Source organism: Epinephelus fuscoguttatus, linkage group LG16, assembly GCF_011397635.1.
Source record: "Epinephelus fuscoguttatus linkage group LG16, E.fuscoguttatus.final_Chr_v1".
NCBI classification, from domain to species: domain Eukaryota; kingdom Metazoa; phylum Chordata; class Actinopteri; order Perciformes; family Serranidae; genus Epinephelus; species Epinephelus fuscoguttatus.
In genome coordinates, this window is record NC_064767.1 from 17,476,523 (window position 1) to 17,493,117 (window position 16,595).

Sequence of the window (16,595 nt, forward strand, 5' to 3'; positions counted from 1 at the left end):
CACTGCCGCTCAGGCCCAATTTCTCTGCTCCATTTCAGCCTGAAGACAGTGGTTTCTCTGCCTGGTCATCATGGAAACTCCACTGCCGAGACAAGACAAGAAGTCATAATGTCTCAGCATTTATCTTCCCATGAGCTGCCAAGCAAATCTTGAAACACTACTGTGTTAAGTAAAGATACTGGCTTTGGACGAAGAGAAACCAACAAAGCCTTAAACCTTCAGTGGTTGGAATAAGTGCCCGGCAGCGTGACGTCTCTGCATTATCGGTCAGTTTCCAGATGGGTCCTTGAAGACTGTTTCAGTGGGTTTCTGCCAAAACAAACTATACATTTAAAATATTTTCCTCCCTGCACTTTTATTTTCCCATCTACCCAGTGACTCCTTCTAGGAATATGTGAGTTTCTCTACATGAATACACCAGCCTGTATTTTGAAAGTGGAAGAGGATATTGATGTAGGTGGAAGCTGTGAACAGGTGAGTCCTTTCAACAGGTGTTGAGACAACAAACAATCTGTTTCATAAAGACTGTGCAGCTGATGGATGTAAGGACATTACATAACACGCTGAGAGTACAAATCCCAAAGTCAAACATAAGATAATAAGAAAAGGATTTCATCAGCCACTACAGAGGGATTAAATGTATCTTGCAGGGAGACGTGTCCTCTATGAGTCAATACTCATATGATGGTGATTTATTGCCTGTGGAGACTCTTGATGTCCCCTCTTTGGTAGCTACAGCGTTAATAGTCCCGGGAAGCCCCACCTCCACTACCACCTTTTATGTTAATTTCAGCGTGATCTCTGTACGGACTGGAGGGAGCCGCTGAGCGCTGAATCTGCTGCCTGCTGCTTCATGTCGATGAGGCTTTGCACAGACACAACCTGCCGCTGAATCACTGTCGGGACTTTTTTTTTTTTTTCAGTGTGTGAACGGCGTCGTGTCTGTATAATGTCGCCGCTGAGGACGCGCAGCTGAATGTGAATCTAGAGGATCCAGCCGGTAGTTAGAGAGGAGGTGAACGCACCTTGCATCCAGCCATGGGAGGTCAGATCACCAGGAATACCTTCTACGGTAAGCACATCTGGCATCACGGGGATTTGATCCTTACAATAAATGGATCCAGTGGTTATTATTATAATAAAAGACGATGCAATGGAGCTGGAAGCGTGCGCGTGCAGCCTCGAGTCTGTGTGCATGGAAATTGTAGGCGTCCTGGTTGCCTAAAATAAATGAGAAGTGAAAGTAGCCAAGTTTTGCCACCTTCTGTAAGTCACGACTGGATCTGAATGAGAGGAAATATGAACAGGAAATCAAATTTTGATTAGCCTGACACAATACAAAAACAACCCAGAATTGAAAGTTAATCACTCTTGCCCCTTTTTGTTCTTGAAGCCAACTCACAGTGAGTTAGAATTCAAATACATCAGACAGGAAAAACTGAACCAAGTTGCCACACAACTTTTCCCACCTGGCTTGTTATTTGTTTGAAACTGATACACCCACAGGCTTCATGGATGTCGGGGTGTTTGGTAAACATTGCCACAACTTCAGTGTCTTTCTATTCAGTCGATCATGTCTCAAACAGGTGCGTTGGACCTTTATATTTATCACTTTTCACATTTCAGTAATCATTAAAATTTATTTTAAAGGCTCTTAAGCCAATTAGTAACTACAAAAAACAGATTATTGTTTGATTTCCTGACTTGTTAACAAATTATGTGCATAATGTGTAGCTGTTTGCAGTTGCTTTCTGCATACATACGTGTGTAATTAAACTTATTTACTACAATACTCTTTACATTAGCCCAACACTTACTACTTACTAATAACTTGAAAGGCAGATAAAAGTATTTTGACTCATTATTGCTGTTTTGTTCAGAAAACTTAAAGTTAACACAATAAAAAATATGATGTATGTATGAAAGGGGGAGTTATTGATTAAATTAATTGTAGAACTGCAACAAAAAGTCAATTAATTGAGTAGCCGAATGCCAGAAAATTACTCAGCAACTATTTTGATGGTCACTTAAGTCATTTTTTAAGCAAAAATGCAAAGTGTTTTCTGGTTCCAGCTTCTTAAATGGGAGAATTTGCTGCTTTCTTGTGGTTTATATGACTGTAAATTGAATTTCTTTGGTATTGGACTGTTGGTTGAACTCAGGCTGCGACTAACAATTATTTTTATTATCAGCTAATCTGTGGATTACTTTTAAGATCGACTGATGAGTCGTTTAAGTGACATCTTCACTTTGCTTCTTTTCTCCAACCAAGACTCCAAAACCCAAAGACTCTAAATTAACTGCAGTAAAATGACAAAGTAAAGCAGAATATTGTCAGATTTAAGAAGCTGGAATCAGCAAATGTTTTATATTTTTGCTTGAAAAAATGCTGAAATAATTATTTATCATCAAAATACTTGGCGATGAATTCTCTTTTGATTAACTAGTCGATTAATCAGCGAATCGCTGCAGCTCTAGGCTGACAAAACAAGCATTATCAAGATGTCACCTTGAGCTTCAGGAAACTGTGATGGGCTGCTGTCTGAATCTATGTCAGCGATCTCATCTATAATGAAAATAACGGTTTCATTCCCCAGATGGACAGATGGAAACGTGCCAGCCAATACAGTTCTTTTCCCAATTTCACTGTCTCGGACCATTGGTGTGAAATAACAATGTAGGTGCAGGCGGGGACACTACTAGAAATCCTTGGCCCTCTGACAAGAGCTCAGTCTGGGCCCTGAATATGTAATCCCCGTCATGTTACAGGGCCCCTGTCCAGCTCACGGGCTCATGAATCATTCAGCGCTCCCCATTTGTCAAACCGACATGATTGTATTACTGAAGTTTAGGTTATCACAGTGTGACGTCAGCACAGAGGTTACACCATTTTTCAAGGAGGGCAATTAGTTACCTCAGCCAAGGTTCAATTTGTTTGTTTGTGAGGAGGTTTACGGAAAAACTACTGGTCCAATATGCATGAAACTTGCTGGGAAGGGTGTAGCAGGGGCCAAGGATGAAGTTTTTTTTCGTGGGTCCGAATCACAGGGCAGATACACAAAATATTTTTCACTTTCATAAACATTGCGAGATAGGGCATTTAGCCTGTCTAGTTATACTTGTTGAATGTGTTTAGAGTTTTGAAATGCGTACACTAGCACTGAGATTTCAAGAAACATCAAGATAAAACTTTGCTTCAGTGTCATCTCCTTATTAAGAGTATAGCTCCGAAACAAGCAGCACTCATGATTCCTTACTCAACATTATGATTCATGTTTTTTTGTGTGTTTTTTAAGGGAACAAAATGCCAAAATTCTCTGGTTACAGTTACTCAAAAATGGTTTTCTGTGTCCTCAATGATAGTAAGTTAAAAATCTTTGTGTTTTGGACACTTGGTTAGTCAAAACAAGACATCTAAAGACATCAGTCATATTTTTTAACCAACCTATCGATCCATTAATGAAGAAAATAATCAAAATATTACTCTAAAATGAAAATAACTATTAGTTGCAGCCCTAAAAATCACAGTAGAGATGGGACGATATTTGATTTTTTTTTGTGGATTGTGATAAAAATCAGTTGATCTTGCAGCCTGTTTTTTTTTAAGATAGTTTGATTGTGTTTCAGTAAAAAGGATGTTCACTAAAAAAGGCTGTGATGCAATAAAACCATTTGTTTCTTAACAAAATGTAAGGTATAGTGATTCCAGTATGTTTTAAGAGTTTTAAGAATATTTTACCGATTATCATGATACTATTGTGAATTATTTTGGCTAAGATAATTGTGTCATGAAATATACATATCGTCACATGACTACTTTACAGTACATTACATTACATTATATACATTGTACAAACCTGTTAGGTCAGAGCCTGAAGGATAAAGTAATCTCTGCTTTCAGGTGAAATTTTATCAACGATCTTAAAAAAATAAAACAGTTTTTCAACAGATTTGTGCGGATGCCTGGCCCTAACAGGAACACCCAAACTTTATCCACCCTTATAACACTTCTATCATTTACAAAGTACAATATTGCCTGCGAAGATAATAGCCAACTGGAGAGACTATCAACTCAGCGTCTTCTTTATTGGAGGATATTTTCATAATTCATAACATGTCACCAGATAGAAAATAAACAGCACTGCACAAGTAACAGGACTGGCACACTGTGATGCTGCAGGAAGATGTTTTAAACTTTCTAAGTGTTTAAGATTCATCTTTGTTTACTTTACTGAAACCACACAAGCTATGACATATTCGCAGAAGCTAAAAGCACATACGTGCCCTTTGGCTCTTTAGGATGCTGCCTGTGAGAGGTTGTCTTGTGAGGGAGGGCCACCAAGCCTCCATACTAACGTCACACCACATTAGGGCCTCTGTTGGGGCTTCTTAGTGAGACTGAGCCTGGGGATAAAACACAGAGTAAGAGCGTAAGAGGCCAGGTGACACTGGCCAGGGCCACTCTTTGTCTCTGCACTGTTTGTCCTTTCCAATTAATGACAGCGAAGGCAGTCACATTGTGTGCGGTGGTGCATTAAGAAACATTATCCTTCCTTAAGTTGCTCATCTGACATTCGTCATGGCACCTCTCTTTTATCATGACAGGGCTCTGGTCACTGTTTACCCTGACATCTCCGTCAGGTCGCATGACTTTTTAAACACACTTCAACAGCCACTGTATCATCAGCACTTTTGGCTCTAACCAGCTGTCATTTACAGTAAATCAAATCTGGTAGGTTTATTTATCCATTTATTTACTTATTTGACTCTATTCATAGTTTATGGTCCCCTATGTGCTCTGAGTGCTGTACTCCTAAGATGCCCGGGAAGTGAAAATAGAAAACAGACTGGAGAATTCAATTTCACAGCAGCAGAAATGATATTAATGCAGTGGGAATGAAAGAAGATATTAGATTCTTGGTTAGATGGCGAAGCATGAGGCCTGTTAGGTGTTGCTTCTGTTTTTCAGACCTCACAGGAAACGCTCTATTCAGTCTCGGGCCTGGTCGTCGATGGAGTACAATACAGTCCTGCTTTGTTTTCCCGAAGACATCACGTCTGTTATGACATCATGGATGCAATATGGTTGAAGGCTTTGTTATGACTTCATTTAAGACCATTGTTGTGCACAGAGCACAATTCCACATTGTTCTGCAGCGACAAGAGCATGCAAGGAGCTTAACAAATACACTGTACTGAGCCCAGAACACTTGGCAGAGCCTCTCTGATTGTGATGTGAGGGGAAGGACTCTTTATAGCTTAACCTCAACAAGTTAGAAGTTTTAACATCCCTCATACTAGAGCTGTCGTGGTGAAGGAACTTCCCCTGTGGTGATTAAGGGTGGCTCAACAGCAACAGATGTACTATTACTGCCATTTTTTATTTTTGAAATTACTTCATTTATCCTGATTTTAGTGCTTTGTAAATAAGCTTTTTTTTTTATTATACAGATGACACAGCTAAGACGCTTTGGTTGCAACTTTACAGAATATACATAGAGGTAAAAATGTTGGTTCTGGATGAAGAGAAGGCTGTAGACCGTAGGGAGAGATGACACACCCGTCAGTCAATATGGGTTCAGTGTTGATTTATCCTTCATTGTTGCTGTTGTTCGGCAAGGTAACATTTGGTCTTTGTGGGATTTATCCTGTCCCTTCTTCACTGTGATTGGATGGCTGGGTAAAAAGTGACAGTGACAAGCAGCTGCAGCATTTTACCCAAAGTTGATTATTTTTCAACTCTCGGCAACAAGATAGAAACGGCAAACCTGCAGCGATCAGCGCAATAAAAGGCGCTCAGTGCCTCATTATTCTGCTGCCATTTGTAGCACAGAGTAAATACACAACACTCTCATGAAAAAAAGAAACTTGAACATAGCAGTTGTTTGTCATCCTCTGTGATTTGCTTGTCAATATCGTAGTATTGCAATATTGTGATTATTTCGACAGCCCCACCTCAAACCTCTCTCTCTGCCCTTAAATCAGAGCAGCAGTGACATTATAACAGACCTGGACTCAGAGGTCAACTGATTAGTCTTTGCCAATCTTGTCAGTGTTGATTGATTTGTCTTCAGGGTTCATTATAGACCTCTTGACCCTCCAAGGTCCCTCAAAGGAGAGCAGGAATAGCCGTCTTTCAGCAGTAGCTCGTATAGTCCTCTTCTCTCACGGACGAACACAAGGAGCTCCTACACAAATTTAGTCTTCCAAATTTAGGTGTGAAATTACAAGCAGTTCTCAAGGACGAAGAAGTGTTAATTAGGCCTGAATTATTTATTTGGCTTGCAGTCTTGCTACGTTGGCTGGAATTTGTGGTACTTTCAGACCTTTAAATGTCATTGTAGAGAAGACTAAGGTATTGCAGTGCAGCAAAATGTATGAATCAACATGTTATTGATCAACTTTAAATAATCTTGCCTTGTGTTTAATAAGAGCCAAGTGTCTGTGAGAAAATGCCTCACACCAGAGTGACCTTGGCGTTGTGCTTTGAAGAGTGGGGAGAGTTGGTCTTTATGAAAGGGAGTGAGTGTGAAATCAGGCTCATGATGAAACTGAGGAAACTCTTTATCAGTCCCAAAAAGACAGATGTGATTTGGAAAAAAAAAGAAGATGTTTTGCTCTATTATGAGGTAACTGTAAGTGGGAGCAGGCATGATTCACACATGTTCACATGGGAAAATTGTTAAAAACTCTGCTGCATATTATGAGTCAGATGTTCTCCTTTGGGTCTGCTCTTATTTTGCTACTTCCTCTGACCAGCAAAACACAATAATTGTCACTAGATCGCATTTAGTAGCAGTGTTTTTCTGATAAAGCAGGTAGTGTGACTCTCTGTTGTTGATATGTACTCATCAAAACATGAGCCACAACTGGAAATCACATGTAACAGCCATGCCTCGCTATTTTAGGGGTAGCTCTGAATGTGCTGTACCAGCCAGTTGGACATGTACACATGGATGGATTGCTGAACGGGCCTACTGGGCACAGGCCCAGGGGCCCGAAGTGTCAGGGGCCCCATGGCCTTCACCTGTAAGATTTCACTCAAATTAACACATACTGACCAGGAAGAGACTCAAAATGACCACGAAGAGATGCAAAGGAACTATAAAGGGACACAAAATAACTACAAAAATGGGCCAAACAGCCACAGAGAGACAAAAAAACAACTACAAAGAGACACAAAACAAACACAAGGAACACAAAATGAGAACGAAGTGACACAAAACAACTAAAAAAGACAGCAAATTGCCTCAATAAGATACAAAATGACCTCAAAGATATATGAAATGACCTTGAAGAGGTGCAGACAACAACAAAAACACATCGAACAACCCCAAGTGGACACAAAATGACCACAAAGGCAAACATAAACCACAAAAAGATGCATACTGACTACAAAGAGATGCAAGACGACTAAAAGGAGACAAAAAACAACCACAAGGAGACACATAATGACAACAAGGCAACACAAAGTGACTAAAGAAGACACAAAATGACCGTAGTAACACTCAACTTACCTCAAAAAGATGCATAACGACTAAAAAAAGACCAAAAACAACCACAAGAAGACATAAAACATCCAAAAGAAGACACACAATAACTACAAAGCAACACAAAACAACTTAAAAAGAAATAAATATTACATTAAAGAGACATAAAATTAACTCAATTTGACACAAATTTACCTCAAAGAGGTGCAAACAACCACAAGTAGACACAAGATGACCACATAGACACACAAAACCACAAAAAGATGCATATCCATTACAAAGAGACATGAAACAGCTCAAGAAAGACAAAGAAACAACTACAAGGAGACATAAAACTACTCAAAGAAGACACAAAGACACACATTGACTACAAAGCTACATTAAATTACAAAAAAAAGACATAAAATTACCTCAAAGGGATGCAAATAGCCACAAAAAGACGCAAAACAAGCACAAGTGAACACAAAATGACCACCAAGACACAAAAACAACAAAAATATGCATATCCACTACTAAGAGATGTAAAACGACTCAAAAAAGACAAAAGACAACCACAAGGAGACATCAAACTACAAAAAGAAGACACACATTGACTATAAAGCAACACAAAGAAACTTAAAAAGAACTAAATATTACATCTGAGACACAAAATTACCTCAATTTGACACAAATTTACCTCAAAGCGGTGCAAACGGCTACAAAAAGACACAAAACAATCACAAGTGGACATAAGATGACCACTGCAACACACAAAACCACAAAAAGATGCATATAACTATAAAAAGATGCAAAATGACTACAGAGAGACATAAAACAACAAAAAGAAGACACAAAACGACTTTGAAACAACACAAAACAACTAAACAACAAACAAAATTATGTCAAAAAGATATAAAATTACCTCAGAGAGTTACAAAAAGACAAAAAAAAAAACAACCACAAGCAAACACAAAATGACACACAAAACCACAAAAAGATGCGTAATGATGACAAAGAGATTCAAAAAACCTGCCACTGAGTCTTGCTCCTAAGTAGGAAAGGTGGTGGGCCCTTTGCCCTGTGCCCCGGGGCCCATTGTTTCATACTCCACCCGTGGTATACAGCCAGAACTCTTGTAAGCTCCAAAAAGCTTGTTTTGTGCTGAATCAGATGTTTGAGATGATGTTAGAGCACCTTAAATGTTAGCTAATCATCACAGTTTATCCTCCTTTGCCCGCTCTGTTTCCTGCAAATGTGTTCTAGCATGGTGATAAAGTGTTAAAACACAAACTGGTTTAAATCTGGCAAGATGTGGAAAAACAAAAAGTTATTGTTTTGTTTTTTTATTACCACAACCTGCCATTTACTGAAATTAGAGGATTTTGTATGCTCTTCTCACAGATCCTTTGTTCTCTTTAATTACGTAAGCACAGGAGCTGTTCTGTCCTTGTTGGTTTTTTTTTGCCTTCCAAGGACATGTTTGCATTTACCTTGCACTTTGTTCTCTCATGTCTGCAGCAGGTGTGGCGGAAAACAGAGCCTGAGTATTACATTATTTTAATGCACTTTTACTTAATTGGATGTTACAAGAGTAGGTGAGATATGTGAGGAGGAATTAGATGTGACAGCAGGTCACAACCTGGAGTCTACTTCATGATGACGGTATTCAAAGTGAAGCCTGTGGCGGCGCAGACTAATCTAATATTCTAATCTAATCTAAAATTTGGGTGTTTTACTGTAAATTGTTCCCCAGGATGAATTTGCTAATTTAATGTATTTTGGGTCAAACTGAGCAACTACTTTTCTGTCTCCGCGTAGATTCTCTGAACGGGCCATTTCCCACCACGTCTCACAGATGCCACCACAAGCCCAAACGATGCCTGCCCATTCAGCCGTGTGGAAGCTTGTCCTCGTTCCCTCTGCTCTTCCACCCCAGCACCAAGGGCTCGCAGATTGTCATGGACATGTCCCAGAGGACCGTCAAGAGACAGGCCAGCTTCTGTAACGCCATCACCTTCAGCAACCGACCGACCGCTGTGTATGAGCAAGTTCGACTGAAGGTAAAAGAGCACACTAGCTGTGTCCCAGTTGTATCATATAGTATATGCCCCGGCCATGTTTTGATGCTCAAGCTGTAAACAGTGGGGAAATGACAATAGAATGGATCCCAACATGCTCAGCTATAATTAAAATCAATAGATTCCTGAGTGGGGCATCGATGGAAACTATCAGGACATGATGTAAAACACAAATGTGGGATGGAAACAAGCACAATGGCTACGCTGACACCATGACAAATGAACTAAAAAAACATATTTTTCTTAAATATCAGGGACTCGTTTTACCAAATTTCCAACATGAAAGCTGCAAATTGTAACATGAGATCATTTCCTCTTCCTTGTTTGATGTTTCAATAATCAAAACAAGCATCATACTTGATGCATTAGCATGTATCTTCAATGTGAAACATGACACTGCCACCATTTGTGACCTGTGATGAAAGAAGCCTGTGGATTGCAACATGACCAACATGAGTCATCCCAGTTGCTCCCATCATTTCCTGTAAAAGACAGTACAAAACAAAACAGTTCTCCAGTTTCCTGGATACCACTACCAAGATACCGCACTATTAAAATTAGTACATTCTGTATTTCCATATTATTGGTATGTACAGTAGAGTGGTGAGAAATTAAGATAAAGACCTCTCTTTCTCATCCTCGCCTTCATTTCCTCTCAGTGTTTTTGTTTTTCTTCTCCCTCCCTCCCCATCGCTCTCTTCCTCTCTCCTCATCCCCCTTCTTTGCACTCCTGTTTTGATTTTCTCCCTTTTCTCTCCCTGCTCTTGTGTGGGCCAAAGCGGCAGCAGCTTAGAACAAGTTTCCACTTCACCTATCAGGCCATCTATGTCTCGAAAGTGAGAGAGCAGGGCAAGCATTGCCATGTGAGGAATACTGTTATCTGGCACAGTAAATGCAAAGTAAATAGAGGTTTGAAATAAGACAAAAATCGTTTGCAGGTGATAAACATACCAAGGTAACTATTCTTAGGTGGTTGAAACAGTTTTTTCTTACCATGCAGGAAGCTGGGTGCTATTTATATGTTACCTTTATTCTACCAAGAAGTCCTCACTGAGATAAAATAATCTCCTTTACAAGAAAGACCTGGCCAAGGCAGCAGCTGTAGAAACTCAGGATGAAATGTTATTCGTCCTTAAAGGGATAGTGCATCCAAAAATGAAAATTCAGCCATTATCTACTCACCCATATGCCAATGGAGGCCCTGGTGAAGTTTTAGAGTCCTCACATCCCTTGCGGAGATCGGCAGGGGGAGCGCCAGCACACCTAATGGCAGACGGTGCCCCAGACTAATGTCCAAGAACACAAAACTGAATCCACAGAGTACCTCCATACTGCAGCCGCGACATAAAAAGTTGTTTCGAAAAACATCATGTGAACTCTGCTTTTAGCCTCACTGTAGCCTGTAGCTCTGACTGCTTCTCTGTGCTCCGCGCTCACGTGTGCACACCACCAGGTTTCCAGTGCTCAACTCCGGTATTCTGCGGCTGGCTGAGGCTCATGAGCTGCGGCGGCTGCTTCGTCCAGTAGCCTGAGTTCTGTCAACAAAGAAATGCTGTTCCTCCTCAGTTTCAAAGTCTGCTAAAAGACCATAGTGCAAATTATCTTTTAACTACTGTGGTTACGTTGTCTCTCCCTGCGGTGCACGTGTCAGGTGATGTAAACACGGGTGAGCAAAGCTCATGCTTTTGTTGGTCTCGCGCAGGCACGCACACGTGAACACGGAGCACAGAGAAGCAGTCAGAGCTACAGGCTACAGTGAGGCTAAAAACAGAGTTCATATTTCGTTTTTCGAAACAACTTTGTATGTCGGAGCTGCAGCACACTTGGATCACTACAGATGAGCAGTATGGAGGTACTCTGTGGATTCAATTTTGTGTTCTTGGACATTAGTCTGGGGCGCCGTCTACCATTAGGTGTGCTAGCCGCTCCCCCCGCCGATCTCCGCAAGGGATGTGAGGACTCTAAAACTTCACCAGGGCCTCCATCGGCATATGGGTGAGTAGATAATGGCTGAATTTTCATTTTTGGGTGTACTATCCTTTTAATGCTTCATCCAGCACCATCAGGTCAAAATATAATAATGAAACACCTGCTAACCTAATGACATGCTCATTAGGGGTGGGAATCACTAGAGGCTCCACAATACAATATGATCATGATACAACAGTATTGCGATTTTAAGTGTGTTGTGAAATGCTGGGTATCGTGATAAAATATATTGTGATATATTGCGATTTATTACCTTTTTTCAGCGGTAAATGAAAATTAAATCTGATCATCTCACTTGCATGGCACTGTGTGACGATATGATATTGCCACACAAAAAATATCACGATACTTTGCTGAATCGATTTTTCCCCCACCCCTAATTCCCATCAGCCTCAGCTGTACCTTGTGTTTATTGCTAATTAGCTAATGTTGGCATGCTAACACACCAAAATAGAATAATGAACATTGTAATCATTTATTACACCTGCTAAACACCAGCATGTCAGCACTGTCTTCATGAATCTAAAACGTTTCCTCCTCAGATCACTAAAAAGCAGTGTTGCTGGAGCGGCGCTCTGCGTCTCGGTTTCACATCCAAAGACCCGTCGAGGATCAACCCAGACACCTTGCCCAAGTACGCCTGCCCCGACCTGGTCTCCCAGAGCGGTTTCTGGGCAAAAGCCCTGCCAGAGGAGCTCTCCAACGAGGGAAATGTCATCGCGTTCTGGGTGGACAAGAAAGGCCGGGTGTTTTACCGCATCAACGACTCCAGCCCGATGCTGTTCTTCAGTGGGGTGCAGGTCTCTGAGCCTCTGTGGGCTCTCATAGACGTCTACGGCCTCACCAGGGGGGTCCAGCTGCTAGGTCAGTCGTTCATGCAGAACCAAGTTCTTTCTGAGACATTATGGCTCTTTCTGATTTGTGAAGTGTGTGCACTGTAGTTTATTTTTAAAGCAACAGAGATAGCTGTGCATGCTGGGGAGGGCAATGTCAGTCTGTCAGTCAGTCGGTCCAGACTGAAATATCTCATCAAATAGAAGATGGATTTCCATGAGATTTGGTACAGAGGATAAATCCAAATGACTTTAGTGATCCTAGTGATTTATATATGTCCAATACTTTATGCCTGCAAATACCTGCAAATCTAAAGACATTCCCATCAGCCTCAGCTGAACTTTGTGTTCATGTTTATGCTAAGCTAAGATGATAAACATGGTATGAATTATACTGCTAAGCAAAGCTGTGCCTAAGTACAACCTCGCAGACCTCACAGAGTCTTGTTACAATAATGCTTTACCACTGGAAACCATTCTGCGTGTGATGTTTTCTTACGCAGTGTTAGTGGTTAAAAGGTGATGTTACATACAGCTGCTCCACTTTTCCCACTCCCACCAAATAGCTCAGTGGAAAAAGATGGTGGGAGATTAGGAAGATTGTATAGTTACCACAGTCGTTAGTATCAAAGAAATTTCCCTGAAGGGGGGATTTCTGAAATCCATTCTAACAAGTTCTCTGTGCTCTTTAAAGGGTCATTACATCAAAGAAATTAAGAGCAAACAGGTCCTCCCCGATCATTAACAGCAGCTTTGCACTGCACTGAATCGTCTGAAGTATGACTGGATCGTAGATTGAGATGCATTATGAAACACATCATGCATCAAAAACAGCTGTCTCCAATTTTTCAAAACAATACAAAACTATGCAAAATAGATAAATAGGAATCCTTGCGGACGCCTCACTACTTATTTATAACCATTTCCAAGAATTGCGCTGCCTCTCTCCAAAGAATCAAGGCTGTCAGCGCCGTTAATAAAAATAGAAGAGGCTCCCGTATTGTGTAGATAGTGCCATTTAACCTCATTTCTGACAGCGAGAAGCGTGCTATCTCGTGATGGGCTGTTTGGTATCCAGCGCCAGAGTGCCACTATCTGGGGTTCACTGGCCTCATGGTGCTGAGCAGCACACAGCTCTTGTTGGAGAACAAGAGGAGTGTGTTGGTCATCCCAAGAGGACAGACAAAGAGGAGGGATGATGTCAGGTAATGACATGTCTGGGGTGTTTTTTTCCGAGACAATCAAACCAGAGGAATGTCTCACTCTGTGGATCCAAGTCTGAATTCAACTTCAGTCAACCCTAACGCAGAGTTATATGTTCAAATGAGTGGCCTTTTCACCAAATAGTATGGTATAAAACAATTAAAATCAAGATTTCTTGCAGTGTATAGTCGTAATTCATGTATTTTTTTCCTTGCGAATGAGGCCAGCAGCTCTAAATCCCTCTGTTTTCTACTTCAGTTTTCCCACATCGATCACCTTTATCTCCACATTGATGGCTTAAACCGAAAAGCCTCGGCCCTCAGTCAGCTGAAGGATCACTTGGCTATCAGCTTTCCTCTGTAGCCCGAGAGCGTCACTGCTGGAGAGCATGGTATATCTCAAAGGCCCGGTATTGTCTCGGCACTTGGCTGCAGTTCAGCAAACACTTTAGTCTCTGAAATATGGGCGGACACATCAAAGTCTGGTGTTGTGAACTGGCACATGTGCGAATTTTCCTTCAACAGAAGGGCGCATTTTGCTTCTTAATGATGCTTACACTTGGGTCTGAAATTAATGCTGCACCAGCTGATAAATTGAGCCAAATTTCACCTGTTGTGGGCTTGTTATCACACAATCTGTCCAGGTGGGAGTTACAGATCTGCTGCAGTTGTTTTTTTGTTGTTTTTTTTTACAGGAGACAAATGGAGCGTGGAGCTGTGAATGAGCTCTATGGAGTGTAGAGAATGGCTGGGTTAGGTGACCTTGATTTGGCTTTTGAGATAAATATGAAAGACAGTGAAAGTATGAGAGAAAATAAGTTGTGATAAACCTGTTGACTTAAGTGATATAGATTGTCATGTCAGTGGGGTAATGTGTTTAAAGAGCTTTAGGTTTATTAAAAGGGCTCTCCACCAATTGTACACATAAAGATCAGCTTACTTGTCACTGAGAGTGCTACTCAGTCTGCGAGGCAGTTGTATAACGTCTTTTGTGGCTCTGAAGAGAGCTATTTAAGTGTACTTCATCGATTTAGCATTGCACCCATGTAGCTGTCAGGTTCATGAAGGACAGTTTGAAAAAATAAGGATTGAAATCATTGTAGCAAAACCAGAGATATCGTCTTCTTTATTCCAAGCATTCTTCTTCCTTGTCAAAACCTGGCGCCTGCTTTACCTGCAATCCAACTCATCCATTGACAGTTCAGTTGGAGATTCAGTTTGGTGATATTTGTGGCAGCTAATGTATCTCGAGTCACTAGCTTCAAGCAGAGATGATTAGCAAGCTTCAGAAATCTGGTAGCGCATTTCTTTCTTACCCTACACATCCTGATTTTTTTTTTCATTTTTAATCTTGTTTTCAGACACATCTGATACTGGCTCAAGTAACATCACAGGAAGCAATTTATTGGATTTCATGCAGCTTTCTCTGGCTGTTGCAACTTTTTCTCACATATGCAGTGGTAGCAAGACCTGTGAACAGATTTGTATGTGTAAATTTGGTGGAGTTCACCTGTAAAGTCTGAGAAAATAACCTTAAAGATGTCATCATGGTTATCTCAACTTTGACTTGAGGTTTCAATTTCTGCAATAAAGGTTGCGCTACAAACTAGAGATGTGGTGTTTGACCATAGCCTGTATAAAAATAATGGACATAGCTAGCGTGACGTCACCGATTTGTTTGTGTACTCCCTTTTGAAGGCTTGAGTTTGGCATTTCAGCCGTTGCCATCTTGGTTTTTATTTGGAGACAGACGTGACCATATTTGGACTAAAGGGTAGAGTTGTGGAGGAGTGAGGGGTGGCTTTGACTCATAAACTGTAGCAACACCTCACAGACAGCCTCTCACTCGAGCAGTCCTGCCACTAAAAATGTGCAACTCTTAAGTCTTAATAAAATGTAAATGATAGGGTTATATAAAAATTCAGCCCCTGTACATTTGTCATGATCGGGTAAAATAGCTATAGAGACCAAAACTGCTTTTTGTACCAGGCTGTGAACATGTTTATTTCTGCTGTGAAGTTGGGAATTTTAACATGTGAGTCTATGGGGACTGACTTGCTTTTGGAGCCAGCGTCAAGTGGCCATTTGAGGAACTGCAGTTTTTGGCACCTCAGGGTTGCTTCATTTTTTAGGCTGCCGTTTAACAGATAAGGCATTTACCAGGAAGGAAGGGTCCTAATTAAAGACTGTATTAAGTTGAATCATAATTGTCTTGAGTTGGTTCATGTTCTCACAGCAGCATTTACAAGCAGACCAGATCAAATGCCTTGTGTGAGAAAGCTGCTCTTGATTGGTCAGAATTTGCATGCGGGAAAAATCCAGGAAGTAAACAAAATGCTGAAGAAGAGTACACTTGCAAGATAAATGTGACACTTTCTAATGTCACAATGGAGGGACAACTACGCAGGTTGATTTCAGCGCTGCTCAGCGTGGACTATATTGCTGTCATTGTTCATTTTAGTCAAACCACACAGTTTGAAAACGAGGTGCGGCTCCAACTAGAAAACAATGTTTTGATGCATTGGATGAGCTGAATGTGCATATTAAGGCAGTACAGGAGGAGGTGCACATTAATAATCCTCCAGGACTGTAACATGCTCATGTTTAACCCAAACAATGTGTCATGTGACTGCAGCTGGTTCAGATCGAGGTTGGAACATGTTCTCAACACAAATGAACCGCACCAGAGTTTGTATGTAACCGGACCGAGACCACCTCTTCAAGAAGGTCTCGGTCTGTTTTATTTGGTGTACGCCCGGGTGCGATTGATGTGTTCACACCTGCCCAAATGAACTGCACTTAGGGGGCAAACAAACTTGAGTTCGATTGAACCGAACCAAACAGGACAGGTGTGAAAGCACCCTAAAAGTCAGGGTATCAGAATATCTGCTGCTTTGATTTTGACCTTTCTTCATTTGTGAGATGAAAGCTTAATCACTGGATTTCTTCTTTGAGCTTATGTTAAGAAAATAAATATATATATGAGTAGTTAAAACAGACCTCAACTTCCCCAAAACTTTAAAC

General features: G+C 40.9%; 1 protein-coding gene across 1 annotated transcript in view; it reads left to right on the plus strand.

The window, feature by feature from the left end:
* Positions 1 to 812: 812 nt before the first annotated feature.
* LOC125903272 (E3 ubiquitin-protein ligase NEURL1-like) overlaps positions 813 to 16,595 on the plus strand; it is a 42,350-nt gene continuing 26,567 nt past the window's right edge. Inside the window, exons 1-3 of the mRNA XM_049600094.1 lie at positions 813 to 1,072; positions 9,288 to 9,529; positions 12,079 to 12,400. Of these exons, the coding sequence (XP_049456051.1) occupies positions 1,039 to 1,072; positions 9,288 to 9,529; positions 12,079 to 12,400 (598 nt within the window). The 5' untranslated portion in view covers positions 813 to 1,038. The remainder of the gene's footprint in view (positions 1,073 to 9,287; positions 9,530 to 12,078; positions 12,401 to 16,595) is intronic.